General features: G+C 37.8%; 6 protein-coding genes across 8 annotated transcripts; 3 read left to right on the top strand and 3 right to left on the bottom strand.

Moving 5' to 3' along the window:
• Nucleotides 1-302: 302 nt before the first annotated feature.
• Nucleotides 303-2347, bottom strand: LOC113204371 (uncharacterized). Its single transcript, XM_026419543.2, has 4 exons — nt 1760-2347; nt 1503-1642; nt 846-1413; nt 303-760 (listed from the first exon to the last, which is right to left on the bottom strand). Exons 1-4 carry the CDS (start codon nt 1978-1980, stop codon nt 370-372), a joined length of 1320 nt encoding a protein of 439 aa, XP_026275328.1. The 5' UTR covers nt 1981-2347; the 3' UTR covers nt 303-369.
• Nucleotides 2348-2484: 137 nt separating this feature from the next.
• On the top strand, nt 2485-4205 carry LOC113204394 (thiamin pyrophosphokinase 1). Of its 2 annotated transcripts, none has more exons than XM_026419589.2 (5): nt 2485-2849; nt 2979-3086; nt 3170-3424; nt 3494-3755; nt 3979-4205. In XM_026419589.2, the coding sequence occupies exons 2-5, from the start codon at nt 2982-2984 to the stop codon at nt 4134-4136; spliced, it is 780 nt and encodes a 259-aa protein (XP_026275374.1). In that variant the 5' UTR covers nt 2485-2849; nt 2979-2981; the 3' UTR covers nt 4137-4205. The 2 variants fall into 2 exon arrangements, with proteins under 2 accessions (XP_026275374.1, XP_026275365.1); XM_026419580.2 differs by having other exon boundaries at nt 2491-2849; nt 2979-3111; nt 3186-3424.
• A 38-nt stretch (nt 4206-4243) lies between these two features.
• LOC113204346 (intraflagellar transport protein 56) lies at nt 4244-7443 on the bottom strand. Its single transcript, XM_026419512.2, has 11 exons — nt 7257-7443; nt 6985-7122; nt 6689-6883; nt 6394-6602; nt 6125-6317; nt 5840-5995; nt 5644-5754; nt 5347-5544; nt 5129-5237; nt 4807-5047; nt 4244-4711 (listed from the first exon to the last, which is right to left on the bottom strand). The coding sequence occupies exons 1-11, from the start codon at nt 7257-7259 to the stop codon at nt 4600-4602; spliced, it is 1665 nt and encodes a 554-aa protein (XP_026275297.1). The 5' UTR covers nt 7260-7443; the 3' UTR covers nt 4244-4599.
• Nucleotides 7444-7496: 53 nt separating this feature from the next.
• On the top strand, nt 7497-12353 carry LOC113204331 (kinesin-like protein KIF3A). The gene is made up of 13 exons (XM_026419494.2): nt 7497-7659; nt 7981-8190; nt 8787-8992; nt 9085-9275; nt 9365-9501; nt 9574-9771; nt 9854-10043; nt 10170-10309; nt 10390-10511; nt 10610-10790; nt 10868-11104; nt 11258-11383; nt 11783-12353. Exons 1-13 carry the CDS (start codon nt 7639-7641, stop codon nt 11903-11905), a joined length of 2082 nt encoding a protein of 693 aa, XP_026275279.1. The 5' UTR covers nt 7497-7638; the 3' UTR covers nt 11906-12353.
• A 61-nt stretch (nt 12354-12414) lies between these two features.
• LOC113204378 (palmitoyltransferase ZDHHC6-like) lies at nt 12415-14552 on the bottom strand. The gene is made up of 2 exons (XM_026419557.2): nt 14324-14552; nt 12415-14230 (listed from the first exon to the last, which is right to left on the bottom strand). Exons 1-2 carry the CDS (start codon nt 14376-14378, stop codon nt 13149-13151), a joined length of 1137 nt encoding a protein of 378 aa, XP_026275342.1. The 5' UTR covers nt 14379-14552; the 3' UTR covers nt 12415-13148.
• A 14-nt stretch (nt 14553-14566) lies between these two features.
• Nucleotides 14567-17430, top strand: LOC113204355 (zinc finger protein 423-like). 2 transcript variants are annotated; one of them, XM_026419523.2, is made up of 6 exons: nt 14567-14715; nt 15138-15263; nt 15346-15450; nt 15524-16197; nt 16286-16508; nt 16588-17430. In XM_026419523.2, the coding sequence occupies exons 2-6, from the start codon at nt 15147-15149 to the stop codon at nt 17044-17046; spliced, it is 1578 nt and encodes a 525-aa protein (XP_026275308.1). In that variant the 5' UTR covers nt 14567-14715; nt 15138-15146; the 3' UTR covers nt 17047-17430. The 2 variants fall into 2 exon arrangements, with proteins under 2 accessions (XP_026275308.1, XP_026275316.1); XM_026419531.2 differs by lacking the exon at nt 14567-14715 and adding an exon at nt 14815-14975.
• Nucleotides 17431-17846: the final 416 nt, after the last annotated feature.

Below are 17846 nucleotides of genomic sequence, written 5' to 3' on the forward strand. Positions count from 1 at the left end.
ACAGATGAGAACATAATATGTCATTGGTGCTACAGGGTTTTTGAAGTATTATGTGTGCCATTATCCTGTGATATATTATGTTCTCATTTGTTTTTCTGTTTTGTTATAGTGCATCGCCTAGTGTACTTTATTTTTAATAATCTATCTTCATCTGAAGTACAAATGTGTATTTCTAGTTATATTGTATTATTGAGTACATTAAGTTGGACTTCAGTATTGATACTTAATCATATTTTCCAAAGTTCAATGTGCCAATGACTTATTGTTTACTTTTTAATGTAAGGTTTAGATGAAACTAAAGATTTTGTGCTGTATTCATTATGTTATATTAAGAATTGTTTTACATCACTTATTAAATTTTAGTACTTTTCATATTGGAATAGCTATCATTCGATCCTGCCAAGGCACAGCCCCAGGACCATTGAAATAATCCGCCCAATCTTCTCTCAATTGAAGTGGTTCTGCAGCATGGCGGTTTCCACCCTGATGACCTAAGTTCTGCAGGCCATTCCCCATTTCTTCACGCCATCCTCCTCTGTGAATAATACCTGTTAACTCATCCTCCCTATCAAGCATTTCGGGGGGTGAATAGAGCTTCCTTCCCAAAGCATCAGTTCGTAGCAAGTTGTGCAAACATAATATTGCAAGCGTTACTGAACGTGCTGCATCAGGATCATAGCGCATGGCACTTCTTAAAATTTGGAAGCGATTAACAATGAGCCCAAAGGCATTTTCAGAACAACGACGGACCCTTGACAGTCTGAAAAAGTGGGACAGTGGCGTTAAAGCATTTCATAAAATCAACAGTCATTGGTTTTAGTTCTAAAATTGACATGAATTTTTACCTGTAGTTGAATATTCTTCTGGCTTTTGTGCGTTCTCCTCTCAAGTGCTCTTTCGAAAAGGGTATCATGACTCTACTTGAGAGAGCAAAACCTTCATCCCCCACAATTACAAAGGGAAAGTTTTTCTCTGAGCCAGGCAACGGACATGGTGGAGGAATGTTTCCAGAATTTTCCTCCAGATATGTTTTCATGGAACATTTATTCCACACTCCTTTATCTCCAATGCGGCCATTGGTTCCAACATCTACATAGATAAATCTCAGCCCAGCATCCACAATTGCCAGCAAAACTATACTGAACTGACATTTGTAGTTATAATAGGTTGACCCTGATTTGATAGGAGGCTCAATCAGGATGTGCTTCCCATCCATTGCCCCTATGCAATTGTAAAAGTTCCACCGGCTGCCACATTCAAAGGCAATATTTTGCCATTCTTCATGGGATTCAGGAAACCTCAGATATGTACCTTTCAGCACCGTGTACAGAGCCTCGCAAACTTCTTTAATAATACCGGATATGGTACTCTGACCCACTCTGAATTGGAAATGCAGTGATTCCTGAGTTTCTCCTGCAACATTTCATTTTACAAAATTAATATTGTAGTACAGGAAAAGAATACAAAACGATATGCCTCAGTTTCACCATAGTCATTATCACCTGTGGCTAAATGTCGGAGTGTGATTGAGAGACGCTGCTCCACAGATATACTACGCCTCAGATGTGTGTCCTGCTTTTCCACAAGAGGCCTTATCTTGTCAGCAAGCCACTGGAACATTTCTGGACTCATTCGTAAACACCTATAAAAGCATACACATGTGTGTTAATCAATATTCTGTGCAGTCCTGAGAAAGCTACAATAAGGCTTCTTCCACTTAAATTCAATGTGGCTTAACTCCAAATCACAGTCTACTCACTTTCTGTATTTCTCAGGATTTTCTGTACTCAGCTCTAGAAAAAGAGTGTTGTGACAACCGAGTCTATCTCTTCGAGCAATATAGTGATGAATCCACACACTTCTCTCTGGATAACGCTTCCTCAACTCCTCTATTAGTATCAGGCCAAATATAGCAGTAGCCCTTCTCCTTCTATTTAAGTAGTTTATATAATCATTATAGTAGCGATTTACTCTATCCATTTCGTCGAAATTTATCCTTCACTCGACAACTATTTTGTGTTTACCACCATACGTGTTTACAAATAGCAGACAGCAATCGGCGCCTTTCCTAACGAAAAAAAACGTGTCAACACGTTTAAGTGAGCACTGCAAGGCTGTGCACGCCAACGCCAACCGCAGCGGCAGCGAGCAAGTGTGATTGGCGCAGCGGCCGCCGCCAGCGTCAACGCCAGCGCCAGCGCCGCCGCCAGCGCCAGTGTGATACGGGCTTTACACAGTTACCACCAATATGGCGAGATTGGGACCCTTCCTCCAAATTTCCCCCCACCCTATCCCGGACGGATGTCCTTTCTCTTTCTATCACCTGCACACCAAATGAAGAGAGCACGTTCTCTCTCACACACGGACGGGGTCTCGCTTCGGTGTTTCCCATCCAACTCACGCTTCCAAGCCATCCTCCCCCTTCCCTCCCCCCTTCTCACCCAACTTCCCTGCCGGTTGGCCGGGTGGCGCCAGATCAATATGACTTTCCTAAATTCTCCTTTAAGAAATAGATGTAGAGTAACAAAAGCTGGTTGCTGCTTTGACAAGTGCCTTCTTTCATCCGATATTTTTTCGCACTGGGAAAATCTCTCCATGCGTCCGGTATTTCAAAGTACCTTTCGGTAAATGGTTTGCTCGCAAAAACAAGACAAAAAGCCCGCTACACAGCTGGCAACAGTGGAATTTAAAAAACTAGAGAGAGCAACAGGAACCGCAGGATAAGACCTTGTGAAGTGACATGTGACTGTACTGTCAAAGATAACGCAATATAGATTCTTTTATGTTAAGTTTGACTGAGATTACCAAGAGAGTCTCTCACTGTTGATATCATTTCAGGAATATTTTTGGTAATTCCCCCATGCTATTTTGGTTTCCTTTCAGAGATCTATCACAAATGCTTGAAATGTTGTGAAATTTTCTCTGAGTATGCTGAGTTCAAGGTCTGCTTTAAGAATCTATGTATTTCTGGATTGCAGGATATGGATTGCTCTACACTTTGGGAACCACTGTCTTTTCTTGGGACAGAGTACAGAGAACCATTTACTTTGGTAATTCTTAATCAACCCATTTCAATCAAGAAAGAAGTAATGGTGCATCTTTGGAATAATGGTTATTCCCTTACCTTTCCCGTAACAAATTTTGGGCAATTCCAACCAGTTATTAATAGTGTGTAATCTTTCCAGCTGTGTATCGCATTACAGTTGATGGGGGGACAGACCGGTGGTTAGATTGGCTGGAGGCCTCCGGAGCATGTGGTGTTAGCAATTTGGGTCTTCCAGACTTGATAACTGGTGATTTTGACTCCATAAGACCCGATACCATGATAACACTTAAAGAAAAATCTGTTTGTTTTGAATCAACCCCAGATCAAGATTTGACTGATTTTTCCAAGGCTGTTAAATGTGCAAAAGAAAAACAAGCAGTAAGTTTATGATGATAATGAGGATTGATATTGCTTTCCTACTTGAAGTGTTTTCTGAAATATTTTCAGGCAAATCTTATAATAGCAATTTGTGAGGTGAGTGGTCGCCTTGACCAAATATTATCACAGCTGAACACACTCCATACCCATGAAGAACGTATTGTTTTGCTATCATCATGCAGTGCTACATGGCTTTTAAGGCCTGGTAGTCATGAAATCTATGTATCAGGCCTAAAGAGCAGAGATATTTTGTCACATGACAGATGGATTGGGCTAATACCTGTTGGAGCTCCATCAAGAGTGACAACCTCCGGGCTCAAGTGGAATCTTGGTACACATCAGATTAAAAGTTATCCAACCATAAGCATATGCCCAATGAATACGAAAAAGTCATGAGGATGTCATATTGATTTCAATATGGCTAAATTAGTCATTAAATAGTCAATATTTATTGAAAATTACTTTGACGTCACATTTATGCTATTGACCTTTTTGTGACGGTTTCGTGTTTACTGGGTGCCTCATGCAAAATGTTAATCTATGACTGTTTCCAGATAACACAGAAATGAAATTCGGAGGTCTCATCAGTTCTTCAAATACTTATAGTAATGATCCAGTCATTAAAATAAAGACAGATCAACCACTGATATGGTCGATGGGAATAGATATTTCTAACAACAAGAAATCTGGGAATCAACTGAACATCCCTTAATATAACTTCTACTGTTTAATTTCTATGACCTATTTTTAATTCAAATACAGTAACTTAAAATACTCATAACATTCCTTCTAATTAAAAAAAAACACAAAAAAACAACGTATCATTCTCAAATTATTTATTCTATCCAAATCTTCTCCACAACCCATCAGCTATTGCCGAAAATTGTATAATGCCCCTCCTATGGATCATTGCTCTTGGGAGCTGTTTGATAAAGTAAAAAGGAAAAATATGTGTTAACAAATTTTAATTCTTTGAGGTATGCTGGAGCAACCTGTGGATATGAATGACTAGAATATTTGACTAGAATAATTTTCAAATAACACAGAAGTCCCCCGAAAAATGAGTGAAGATGGGAGCGAGTGATTGTATGAGACTACTAAATATTACAAAAAATGTGTACTATTAGTCAGCTTTGTCAAATTTTGTGCAAGCTGAAAGTTGTTGATTTACCAAACTACACATTGATTCTGTTTTCTTTTGCCCATCGTTTCATAGTTCGAATGATCATTTCAACCTGAGAGTTAGCTGTGTTTCTGAGAAGACTAATAACGTCGGTCAGCAATTCCCTGCAATACATTTCAATTGCAAAAGATCATAAAACAGTGTTAATTTGAAGAAAGGCTACTGAAAGATTGTGAAAAAGTAATAGAATATCACCTACTTTGGTTGTCTCCCAGCAATAACCATTTGAAAAGCTCCCACACAAGCTCCTCTTTTGCCTTCCCAGTGTTCAGGGCTGGGATCAAGTCTTTCAAGCATATCAAAAGCTTTGGCTGAGAACCAAAAGTGGCCTAGGCGGTAGCAGTCATTGGCAATCAGCTGTAAAAGATTGAATGACTCTGCTGAGGTCTCTAATCTGAGATAAAGTTCCCAAGCCATTTGAGGCTTTCCATTCATCATATCTGGAAAAAAGTAATCGATGATACAGTGTAAGAGAGAACTGATTTTGTTATAAGAACTAAATAGATTTTATGACATCTTACAGCATCGAGCAAGGTGACTAATGTAGGTATAATCACTGCGGATCTTCTCATTTTGAATTAGCAGAAATGCTTCCTCTGCTTCTTTAAAGTTACCCACAGCACACTTTGCCTGTACAATTTAAAAAAAAAACAAAACACAAACAGCCATTTCTAGTTTATTGTCCAATATTTATTATAATAGTGAGCAAGTAATTTAAGTCAAAGGATCGAATTCTTACCTGTGCATAGTTGAAATTAAATGTATCATCTGTATAAAAATAGCTTTTTATAGATGTGAGGTAAAGAAGCACTTCACTGAACTGACGCATGAGAAAGTAACAGCTTGCCATACACTGCCGCCCAGGTATTGTGTCACATTCACTTTCACTTGAGCCAACAAGTTCAAAATACTGCTGAGCAAACTTTATATGTTCCCGCTAGATATTACAAAGAGAAAATTGATTAAAAAAGTGTACATGAGAAACATAAAAGCAAAAAATTCTAAAAACCATTTTTACCAACAAGTTAGTACTTACAGATCCCGTTTCTTGGCCCATAGAGGCATTAACAACACCTTTCAAATTATATTCTGCGGGGACAGCAGGCTCAAGGTCTTTAATAAGCTGATAAGCTTCACGGACCTCATCCTACGGTCAAAACAAAAATTTCACCTTCCTTGAGTAAAATCCACAGTTAATAGGTAATGTCAAAAAAAGGAACATTCCACTCCACCTGTTTTAAATAATAGATAACTAGATTAAGCCTTGCTTCTGGTATTACATCCACAAGAGGAGGTAATACTTGCAAAGCACTTTCACCACTCCTAAATACCACCATATTATGACGAATTAGATCATTGCCAAATATGAAAGAGGATGAACTTTGGTCCTAAGAAGAAAAGAAAAAGAGGCTTAAGTATAAAATTGGAGCAAGAAGTATAGTTCAACAACATTGAATAGACCTTCAATGTCTATTTGAAGTCTTGTAGTTGTAACACTTTTGACAGCCTAGACATACCATAAGAGACTTAATCTCATTTTCAGCAGCTTTCCCATTATACAGGCGAAAATGGTTACAAGCTTTCAAGTTTATAGCAATTGCTGAATCAGGATAATGTTGCAAGTACACTGACAATACTTCTTGTGAAGCATCATAATAATCTAATTTGTAGTAGCAAAGAGCAACATACACATTCAGTGCCAAGAAATCCCTATGAAGCGAGAGTTAGATTAAATCTTTCTTCCCCTACAATTTTAACAGCAAAAAATAAAGTGATGGCAATTTACCTGTTATCAAGTAAAATTCTTTTATATATGTCAATAGCTTCTTGATAATGTGCACGTAAATAATGGATTGCAGCAAGACTAAGTTGATCCTCAGTTACGTCTCTCAACTGATGATGGTACTCCAAAAGCTTTTCCTCGGCACCCGTTTTGTGAGACAAATGAAATAGAAGGCGAGTCTTCAAAGCACAATCCTTGGCATTTTTGAGAATCTATTAGAACATCAAAAACAAGACTCTAATAAATGTAAAAGCACTGACATTTGAATCATTAGAGATATGTCTTCTACTAAAGTTACCTCTACTCCCTCTGGATACAAGCCAAGGTAGAATTGACAACAAGCTAAGTTCACCCATACATCATCAGGAGTGTCACTCTTATTAGACAGCTTTTCAAAGATTGACATTGAACGTTTGTAATCTCCAAGGTGAAATGAACAATATCCAATCCACCTTTCACTGTCTGCATCGCTCTTCCCAGAGCCTTGACTGAACTAAAACAACCAATTATTATTGATTTTAAGAAGGGAACTAGAGTAGGCAAGGTAAATGTATGTCAGATTCAACTCAATAAATCTCACAGCAGATCACAAACCTCTAACAACGTGAGAGCCCCTGTGTAATCTCTAGCAATTAAAAAGTCTTCCAGCTTTGGAAGATTCTTCTGATTGTTTGCAGTTGATGTAGTATTATTAGACTTGGAGCCAACAGCAGGTTTCAATCGAGACAGAATCTGGTTTTAAAAGGTTAAACATCTCATACATTAAAAAATTGTTCCAAAACACTGAAATATTCTAAAGATACTCTATAATAGTGTTATGAAGGATGCACTAAACATTTTTAAAAAAAAGCATATTTTTTCTTTACCATATTGACACAGTGATGTAAATATACTCCAATGAATCAATAAAAGCCTTTTTTATTATTATTATTTTCAAATAACACTCAAAGAACCTTCTTCAGAAATGCAAGAAATGTGTACTCAATTCAGCGCGCTGGAATGTCTGCTTATTTGTTTGTTGACGTCCATGGATGTTTTAGATAGAGATGTGCGGTTGTACCGACTGTAAAGTTTTTCATACTAAGCAATTCTCAACGAACGAAGAAGCCAAGAAGAAGATCAAACAAACAAACAAACAAACACAAAACAAACTTTTAGCAGTAGCAGTAGTAGTCCGGTACCCCGCCCCTTTACGCCCCTTCATCCTTCATCAAATGTAATTCGTCATCAGGAACTTAGTCAGAAAATATGACGAGTGCTAGTCAATCAGTAAGTGTCGAGGTGAACTGTATTTCATATTTGTTATCACACTGCAAAAGAGGGACTCTAGTATCTTTACATGTTTCGTGATATGACTGAATTAATGTTTTATTTTGTTTATCCTGTTTTTTTCTGTTTTGTTAACCGTAACACGTTTGATGTATTCTCAAATTAGTTCCTTTCATCTATTTCTCGTGAAAAACTTCACTTGACAAAATTGTATCAGTTATTATTTTTTATGGTAGCCCTGTAATTAGAGCCCATAATAATCAGGATCTGAGATTTTAGTGTTCTTCTTTCTCAATGTCACAAATTCTTTTTATTTTTCAGGATTTAGCCGGTGTAGGAGAGGTTGAAAATGTACGTGTTGTACTACGAGTGAGACCACTAGCTGAACAGGAGACTCTGAGTGGCTGCCGTCAAATTACATCTGTAGATTCGTCATGCAATTCGATATCTGTTACCAATCCTCAAGCACCAGCAGAAGAACCACCAAAGGTTTTCACCTTTGATACTGTGTTTGACACAGATTCAACACAGGTTAGCAAATTCTCATTCTATTAATTGAATGCAATTTGTATTCATAATAATAAAATTTTTAATTCCTACGATTATCATAAGTACTCAGTTTTTTTTCTTTAGAAGTATTTTCAGTAGTAATTGCTTTTGAGAATAATTTTTTGTGTTTATATCATTAAACTATAATGTGCATTGTCAACTCAACAATTCACGTATCTAAGCAACAACTTTTTCAACCAGTAGCAGTAATTGGTAGAACACTTTTGTTTCCTTTTTGTAGAACCAACGCAAGCTCTTGAAGTGGTTTAATCTTAAATGAAACTACTTTACCCTCCTCCAAACATTTGTTTTTACTTTTGTAAAGCTACATGAAATTGAATAATTTTTAGTTGTCTCAAACTAAAATATAAACTCAACAGTTGGTAAAAATTAACCTAGTATGGCAACAACAACAACAAATTATGCGAGGTGTATCAGTCCTTCATGGGTTTCTCAAAATAGTAAATTTTTCATTGATACATTTGATGATGTGAGTTTGACTTGGCAAACTTTGCGTAGCAGCTGCCCAATGTGCTTTGGGGTGTTTTCCTCAATTATTATTCTTTTTCTCTGTGCAGCTTGATGTTTACAACAGAGTTGCTGCTCCAATTGTGAACAAAACCCTTGCAGGGTACAATGGTACAATTCTGGTTTATGGACAAACTGGCACTGGCAAAACTTATACTATGGAGGGACTGCACAGTGACCCAGCTCTTAGGGGAATAATTCCCAACTCATTCATACACATATTTAGCCATATAGCTCAAGCTAAAGAGGATACCAAGTAAGAAAAACAGCATCTCAGTTGAAAGACAGTCTGTCTTTTTTTAACAAACAAATTTATTTAATTTTGCAACATATTTTTGTCTTCTTTAGGTTCCTTGTACGAGTATCTTACTATGAGATTTACAATGAAGAAGTTCGTGATCTTCTAGGGAAGGACCAACGTGCTCGTCTAGAAGTCAAAGAAAGACCAGATATTGGAGTTTATGTGAAGGATTTATCCTCGTACATTGTCAACAATCATGAAGATATGTTACGTATTATGACCCTTGGCAACAAAAATCGTACGATATGAATACCAATATTAAATACAAACATAAATTTATTTTAAGTGAAAGTAATACTTAATTTTCTTCACATTTGTTGCCTTCAGGAGTTGTTGGGGCTACAGCTATGAATGTTGAGAGCTCTCGTTCCCATGCTATATACTCTACCACTATTGAATCAACAACTGCTGGGGAAGCAGAACAACACGTCAGAGTTGGACGCCTTCACCTTGTTGATTTAGCAGTAAGAACCATTTATTATGATCATTAGACAAAAACCCAATCCATTTTCATATTAATCTAATTAATTATTTAGGGATCAGAACGACAGAGTAAAACTGGAGCAACAGGGCAGAGGTTCAAGGAGGCTACAAAGATAAATCTATCCTTGTCTACCCTGGGAAACGTTATTTCAGCATTAGTCGATGGCAAAAGTACACACATACCTTACAGGAATTCTAAACTAACAAGACTACTTCAAGACTCCCTTGGAGGAAATTCTAAAACTGTGATGGTATGTATAGAAAAATTCAATAAAATTTCCACCAATAGGGAAAGTTAATATTGCCTAGAATTGATTCTGTATTCACTTGTAGTGTGCAAACATTGGACCTGCCGACTACAACTATGACGAAACAATTAGTACACTCCGCTATGCCAATCGTGCTAAAAACATTAAGAACCGTGTTCGTGTCAATGAGGATCCCAAAGATGCTTTACTTCGTAAATTTCAAACTGAAATTGAAACTCTCCGGCGTCAGCTTGAAGACCGAGAAGCTGGAATTGGTAAGAAAGTAAAGGAAAATAGAGAAAATCTAGGAAATTACAAGATAATTTGTGGATCCAGCATTTTATTGGTTAAAATCATTTGTTTGTGCCTAATTGAAACATTTTCTACCTTTTCCTCACAAGTGTCTGAGGGTTCAGAATCGGAGGCAGAATCTTCCAATGGAGAGGAAGAAGGCGGAAAAACAGAGAAAAAAGAACGCAAAAAACGCAGTTCAGGCTCAGGACCTACTGTACTCCTTATGGATCAGTTGGCTGATGCTGAGGTAAGCTAACTTTTGTTTTGATGACAAATCACACATTATATTTTTAATCGTTTTACAGCCTGAAATAATTCTGAATTCAGGCTGCTGCTCAAGATGGAAGAAACCTAGAGGACTGGAATGAGGAGGAACCTCAAGAAAATGAGATGGAGAAAGAATTGAAGCGAATAGCTGAGCAAGAAGAAGCAGAATTGTGCAAGGCTAGGTAAGGGCTATCAAGTAGGGTATAATAGAGGATCATTTTCCATTTTGTATTGATGTCTGTGAAAATAGGTATTTTAATGCTATTTACCAATTTTAAAGGAGTGAACAAGAGGCTTTGAGAGAAAAATTGCAAAGTCTTGAAAGGAAAATTCTTGTTGGAGGAGAGAACCTTCTCGAAAAAGCTGATTTACAAGGTCAGCTTCTTTTGCAATCTGCCCAGGAACTAGAGCAAACGATGTCTCAAGAACAACAACTGCAACAAGAACTGCAACGCAAAGAAGTATGGATTGAATATTTTTTTAAATACCCTGTGCCTCTGCAATTACTAAACATTTTGTTTATAAATTTCTATTTTAGGCTGAAAGAATTGACATTGAGGAAAGGTACTCAAGTTTGCAGGATGAATGTGCTGGCAAAGGCAAAAAGCTGAGGAAAGTCACATCAATGCTTCTGTCAGCAAAATCTGAGCTGGCTGACTTAGGTCAAGAACATCAGAGAGAAATGGAAGGCTTGCTGGATTCTGTTCGCATGCTGACAAAGGAACTTGCTTTACAGGAATATATTCAAAATAGTTTCATTCCACGTGAATACCAAGTAAGTTATGTTGCTGCCAATTCTTTGCACTAAACAATTTTAGTTTAGTTTTTTCAGTAACTTATTTTAACTCTTTATAAAAAGCAGAAATTTTTCTTAACAATTGCTTTCATCAACCCAATGGACCACTTATATCAGTTTGTGTTCCTTCAGGATATGATTGAAAGATATTCCCATTGGAATGAGGACATAGGAGAGTGGCAGCTGAAATGTGTAGCCTATACTGGAAATAATATGAGGAAGCAGCTAGCACTAAACAGTCAAACTATTAGCCGAGAGGTGAGAAATTCCATTTCAAATTTATTTTTAACCTATCTTAGTCTCTGCAAAAAGACATCAGCTACACAGCAAGTCTGGGTGCAGCCTCCCGGTCAGAATTTCTGGTATTCTTTTGAAACAAAACACTAATAAAGACAATATAACCGACAATACTATAAATTCATTAAGACCAATACTCAAAGTATCAGAGCAATACTCAAAGTATTGGTCGGCCTATTATTAATTACAGTAATTCTCAATTCTTTCCTTACCGAAACGTCTATCTCGTCTTCTATATTATTCCCTCGGGTCAGTGTTAGAAAAGATGGCAGAACTGGGATAGTGTCTTTTTTTCCTATATTTTCTGTTACTCATTTTCTTTACCAGTTTACTTAATGATTTCATCACTTGTGTTGACAGCCTATGCAGCCCGATATCTCCAATGTCTATCTATCTTATGGTTCTGATCGCCCATCTAATTTTGTCCGTGCAAAGTCAGGATGCCAGCATCCAGGATCTTCAAGGCAATGGCCCCTCACGTAATTCTTCCTTCTTCGTCAGCCTGTTTTCATCTTTCGCCCCAAAATTGTAGCACTTAACACTCTAATGGATATGCTTTGCAACATTGATGTTCAGTTTATCAAAGTTACCACTTTAATTTATTAGCTTGTTAATCAGTTTATCAAGTATAGCAGCCGTGATATGGTTAAAGATTAATGAAGATGTGTATTATAAGAGCATTTATTGCAAATTGTGATGCTTTCTTTTTCCTTTTTTGTGATAGTTCTCAATTATATCAAGGTTATAGATAATATTTAAAATGCTAGCTTTAAGTTTTCATCATTTCTAGTCTTTGCCACAGATAACAAGAAACAAGACACATTCCAATACTTCAGAAGTTAATGTTTCAAGAAGAGGACATAGTTTAAAATGTTCCATAAAACGCTGAAAATTTATGTTTCTAGAAATAAAAGTTCTTAGAGATAAAGCATTTGGCTTGATTATTGTTATTAGGAAGGGGTTTAAGAGAACAAGTTCAGTGAGACAACAACTGATGCTTTAAGACAATATAATATAGCTCATGGATTTTAGAATCTAATTGACAACTTCCCATGAAGGCAAAATTCTATAAAACAAAATTATCCTGGCTTCAAAATAAAAAGATAAATGTACAGAAAATTGACTCCTAACAATTTCACTTCACTTACAAAGCGAGTGGGCTTATAATTATTTTAAATGATTCCAAAACACACTAGAACAAGCTGAGTTAAGGCAATAAAACCAATTAAATGCAACTTAAGAGATCTGTTAGAAAATACACCTCACAATAGAGTAACGTGCTTCACTCAGCAGATGTACTTTTTAAATTATTATTTTTTGACTAGAAATAAATAAACAAGGCCAGAACATGAAAGAATGAAACGGAAGAACACGATAACTCACGCCGATTTCTTGTCAGATTTCTAGAAATCCATTTTCTTTTTCTTCGGGTAAGTACTTTAATACAGAATATATTTTTACCATGTCTTACTTCAACACTAGAGAATATTATTTTTTACCTTTTAACTGAAAGGAACACATTTAAAAGCAGTACCCCTAAATGTCAAAACAATGCAGGTCAAATTTTAATGTTGTTTTCTGAATGTATTTATTACCCTATTAATATTTTCCCATTCCATACCTTGTGTAGGAAGGCAAACAAACAAGAGTATCAGTTGATCACAGATTACAATCATTGTTCACTAGGCTATCAGTGAAAGAAAAAAATAGTTGTCTAAACTATTGATTAACTTTGCTTGGATTTCCAGTCTTCACTACCATCAACCTCTATCACACAAGACCTTGGGAACCAGCCTCTGAGTTTCTTTTCTGAGCCGTGCTTCTCACCAAAAAGCCAATACTTTCTCCATCTAGTAACCATTACATTATCACCAACATTCAATTTGATACGCACTTCGTCTGTACATGGTACATGGCATAAAGCTCCCCACCCATTAACAAAAGGAAGATGCCAACCAGAATACCGATGAATGACTGTGTACAGCCTTGTGCGGTCTCTTTTCTCCCTTTTCTGGGCCTGCTGCTCTTTAGTGAGGGTAAATTGATCACATCCATCTCGAACATGCCATATTATACCATCACCAACTGGCTCAAAAGACCAATTTATTACTTGACTCCAGTTTTTCTTCCATCCCAAATCATAAGGAAACACAAACTTGTCCTGGGAATCCAGACGACGGTAATGAGCTTTCTCTACAATCCAATCCTCGACACCTGTCTGATTTCGAAGAATAGCCCGAACTTGAAAATAGAGTAGCATTCCAACAGCTAAAACAACTCCCACAGAGAGCCCTAGGGCAAAAATACAAAAAAATAAAGTATTAGCACTAAGATAAACTCGAGGCTCTTTACCTGTGCCGTAGTACATATACCAGACTCGATTAATGCCACGATACAATGAACAACTTAAAATTATGGTTGACTGGAAACATCCAACAACTGCCCAAAATAGAAATGCTGTAAAATGGCCATGATTTACATGACCCACACAGCAATTGATCCACGGACAATGGTGGTCCATTTTAGCTACACAACGCCTACACTTTCTACAGTGATGCGCTCTGGGAGCCTTGAAACCCTGACATGATTCACAGTATTGTAAAAACTGCTCATCATCTTCAACTTTGGGCCGCCACTTGTAGGGGAGGAAGCCTGGCCCTTCCATCATGGCACTGAGGAAATTATAAATGGTGAGAAGGCTGCAGCTCAGAAATACTCCACTATTGACAGTTCCACCCCAGGACTGGGAAGCAGGCCACCACATACTACAGCAGTGCATTGTCATAAATGTAATGCATTTGATGATGCCTAAAAAGAAAATCAAGTTAAAGTTACAGGACTTCGAGATTAATCTTCAACAATTATCAATGACAACATTATGATTGTATAGCATTTACTTACATAGTGCGGCCAGAGGCCCCCAATGAAACACTCGTTTTATTAGATGGTGGACCATTTCGAAAAGATTTGAAGTAAGTTGCTTGTTGGGGAAATAATATTGAGCGTTGTTTTCTCAAGATTGCGACCAAATAATACCGCTAAATAAACAACTTCAACTAATGCATTACTTCAAGATCTGGGCTGTCAACATCATGCAGCCGTTCCCCGTTCCCCGTTCCACAACCTCCACAACAAAACAAATGAGAGACGGTACGGGTGTCATGGCGCTGGTGGGCGCATGCGCTTTGATTTTCCATGTGCTCTCACAAAAGACGATCGGCCACCATCAGGCAACAACAGGTTTGAATAGGTCAGGTACCGTTAGTGCCGTGGAATAAAGTTTCGGAAAAAAGGTAATTTGAACTCGCTCTTTTCAAACATCATTTGTCTGCATTGAAACTATCGACTTAGTGCATTTGTCATGGTTAATGTGCATGTGAGAATTTTGTTATCGTGCTGTGTTTACGTTTCTTGATCCGATGAAAAATACCACCTGCACCACGCTTTTCGCGCTCAATTCTATCTGCATTGCTGCACTTTTCTGAACCTTGATGCTCACATGCCTTTATTTCATTTAATTGGCGCACTATTCCACTTTTTAGCGGGATTTAAGGTTAGAGAGCGTAGCTGTGATTGTTTATGTTGTATCGGGTCAGCATTGACATATGTTTTCATTTGGTTACCGGGACTTTCAGTTTCTCTAGATCAGCGCTTTCACTACTACTCTCTAATCCACTATCCTAATTCACTGGGTTGTGACTTTTGTTTGTTGCAGATCTGAGATATGAGTCGACAGGAGTTGTGTCGACTTTGCCTAAGCAGAAGTGACAACATCAAGATTTTTGATGAGGAAAATTTTGAACAACTTCCTGAAAAAATCAGCTTCTCCTTAAACATAACTGTTAGAAATGCCTTCTCTACTTTCGATATTAACCATTGTTTTATTCTAATCTGGATTTCTATTAATGCATTTGTATTTTCAGGTTTCAGTTTCTGATGTGAGGAAAACTCTTTGTTCATTCTGTAAGACGAAGGTAAATGAATTCTATCTATTCAAGAGAAAGTGCCGTGAAATTGAAGCAAAGCAGGTGAGAATGTGTTTTCTTTTAACAGTAATCTGCCGTCACAACATGTGTTTTCAACTTTAATTTTGCTTTTTAGATTGGAGGGTTAGTGAAGATTAAATCTGAGCCTGTGGAGTCTGAGTCTGATGTCTCATCAACTTCCAAGTTAACTGATGCAGTTGATCCGTTTCTTTGGGTGCCCTTTGGCAATCCCATTCTTATTGATGATCTGTCTGCTTCCCTTCCATCTTCTGTAAGTCCTCTTGGGAAGATAAAAATAAAAAGCGAAAAAGTGGATATTGAAAACGACATAGGCATTGAAATTAAAAAAGAAGTACTGAAGTCTCCAATAAATCCCCTAGTAAGATCTGTCAAAGAAGAGAATCCTGAGGAAGACTTAGATAAGTCTATTGATGATTTAATTAATCAGGTAGTAACAGAATCAGACTCGTCAGGTGAGGACAGCAGGAAATCTGAAGAGACCATGAAACAGAACAAAAGTTCCTCGGGAGGGGAGAATCCTGAGGAGAAGAAAAAGTCATCTGAAGAGGGGAATTCTTCTGAGAAGAAAAAAGATGACACTTCCTCTGATGAGGAGAAGAGGAAATCATTAGATGATGACTCTTCCTCTTCCTTTAGCAAAAACGTGTCGACGCGTGGGGGTAGAGGTCGCAAGCGAAGAGGAGGAAGTGTTCGTGGTGGGACAAGCAAAAGGGGACGGGCTCTCCGAAGTGGTGAGACACCCAAAACTCCTGAGAACCAGCCAAAACGGTAAGTGTTTTTGAACGTCTAGGTTCAGGCGGTTTCAGGAATAATTTAAAATCTAGGAGGGTTATCACTAATTTTTAATTTATTTCAGCCTTACTCGAAGTAGTACAGGGACATGCCCTCGTAGAAAAATTGTAGACAGCAGTGATGATGATGGAGACTTCAACGGTGGCGATGATCCAGATGACCCAGAATTTAAAACTGCACAGACCAGATCTAAATCTCCCACTTCATCCTCTTCATCTTCTTCTGATGAGGAAGAACCAGAAATTAACAAGAAGAAAATTATCAAAAAGGCAGATTTGTCTGTGCTCGTGAGTATTTTTCCTGAATGTACATTCTTCATGGATAGCTTTGTCCCTCGAATGAGCTCACCTTTTATTTTCATTCCAGCTTCAATCTGCTAAGCAAGAAAAGGAGGAGGCACTGAAACGTCAATGCCCTCATTGTAAAATGGTTTATAAACATTGGGTCTCTTATGATGACCATGTTAAAAATTGTAAAGGTCCCAAAGATAAAGATGGCAAAGACAAGAACGCACCAGAGGATGATGACAAGGAGAGGAAATGCGTCATTTGTCTTATTATGTTCAAAGGAACTCGAGCTTTAAGAGAACACATGGAAGTTCATCAGCCGAAAAAAGGACCATCACATCATTGCAAAATATGTAATGAAAATTTTACTTCTAAAGGTGGTTTAATATGCCACAATGCTCTTAAACATAGAGCAGGTGTAACTGAACCTATAATAGCACCAGAGCGGAAGAAACATCATTGTGTACTGTGCAATGAAACATTTGAAACTAGTGGCGATTACATTTGCCATCAAGTTTTAAAACATAAGAAGAAGTGAAATGTGTGAAATTGATTTTAATAAGTTTTGCTGCTTAGCTTTCTCAATATATTTTTATTATTATTGTTGTGGCAGAATCATTGTTTGAAATGCACTACAGTATTCTATTTTTTTCTGTAATGTAATTTTATGTAATAATTCCAGTTGAGATACCGCAATAATCCTAGTTTCGACTAAGGATACATGCTTGAAATATATGCAGTATGTTTTATTTATCTTTTGGACTCTGCAAGTTCACGGTTTTGGACGTAATTATGACCGCCATGAGGGCACGTCGCTGCTCCAGTTCAAGGCCAAGGTAGCCAACCATCCTGGATCCCAGCGAAACACGTGCCGAAATGTATCTCATTCTATCTTTAATGAAATACCAAAACTGGAATTTGCCGCAATGTGTACTTTATTTATGGCGATTTTTTTTATGAAACCTTGCATTTGAGCCGGCTGACCACTTCATTTACTACGCTTGTTCGTACTCTAAGTTACGGAGGCCTGCCCAGAGCAAATGTTCCTCGAATTGACTCATGGGGCGGGCCGCCGGCTGCACACAGCTGCTTGACGGGATGGCCTATCCCTCGCGTCGCAGGCGCCATGCGCCATCCCCAGCGTCCGCGCTGCTGCCTTGAAGGCCACACGACCCATATGCCATCAATTTATAATCTCTTTTCGCCCGTTTCGATCCGGCGTCCAGCAGTTTAACATCAGCAAACAAAGTGTCAGTGAAAATTTATACTCTGGCTACTATGATATGTACTGGCAGGACAACGTGCGGCCCAACCACGCGACTGCAAAAGGGGGGGGGG

Source organism: Frankliniella occidentalis, unplaced genomic scaffold (assembly GCF_000697945.3).
Source record: "Frankliniella occidentalis isolate FOCC.00 unplaced genomic scaffold, Focc_3.1 Scaffold124, whole genome shotgun sequence".
Lineage (NCBI taxonomy): Eukaryota > Metazoa > Arthropoda > Insecta > Thysanoptera > Thripidae > Frankliniella > Frankliniella occidentalis.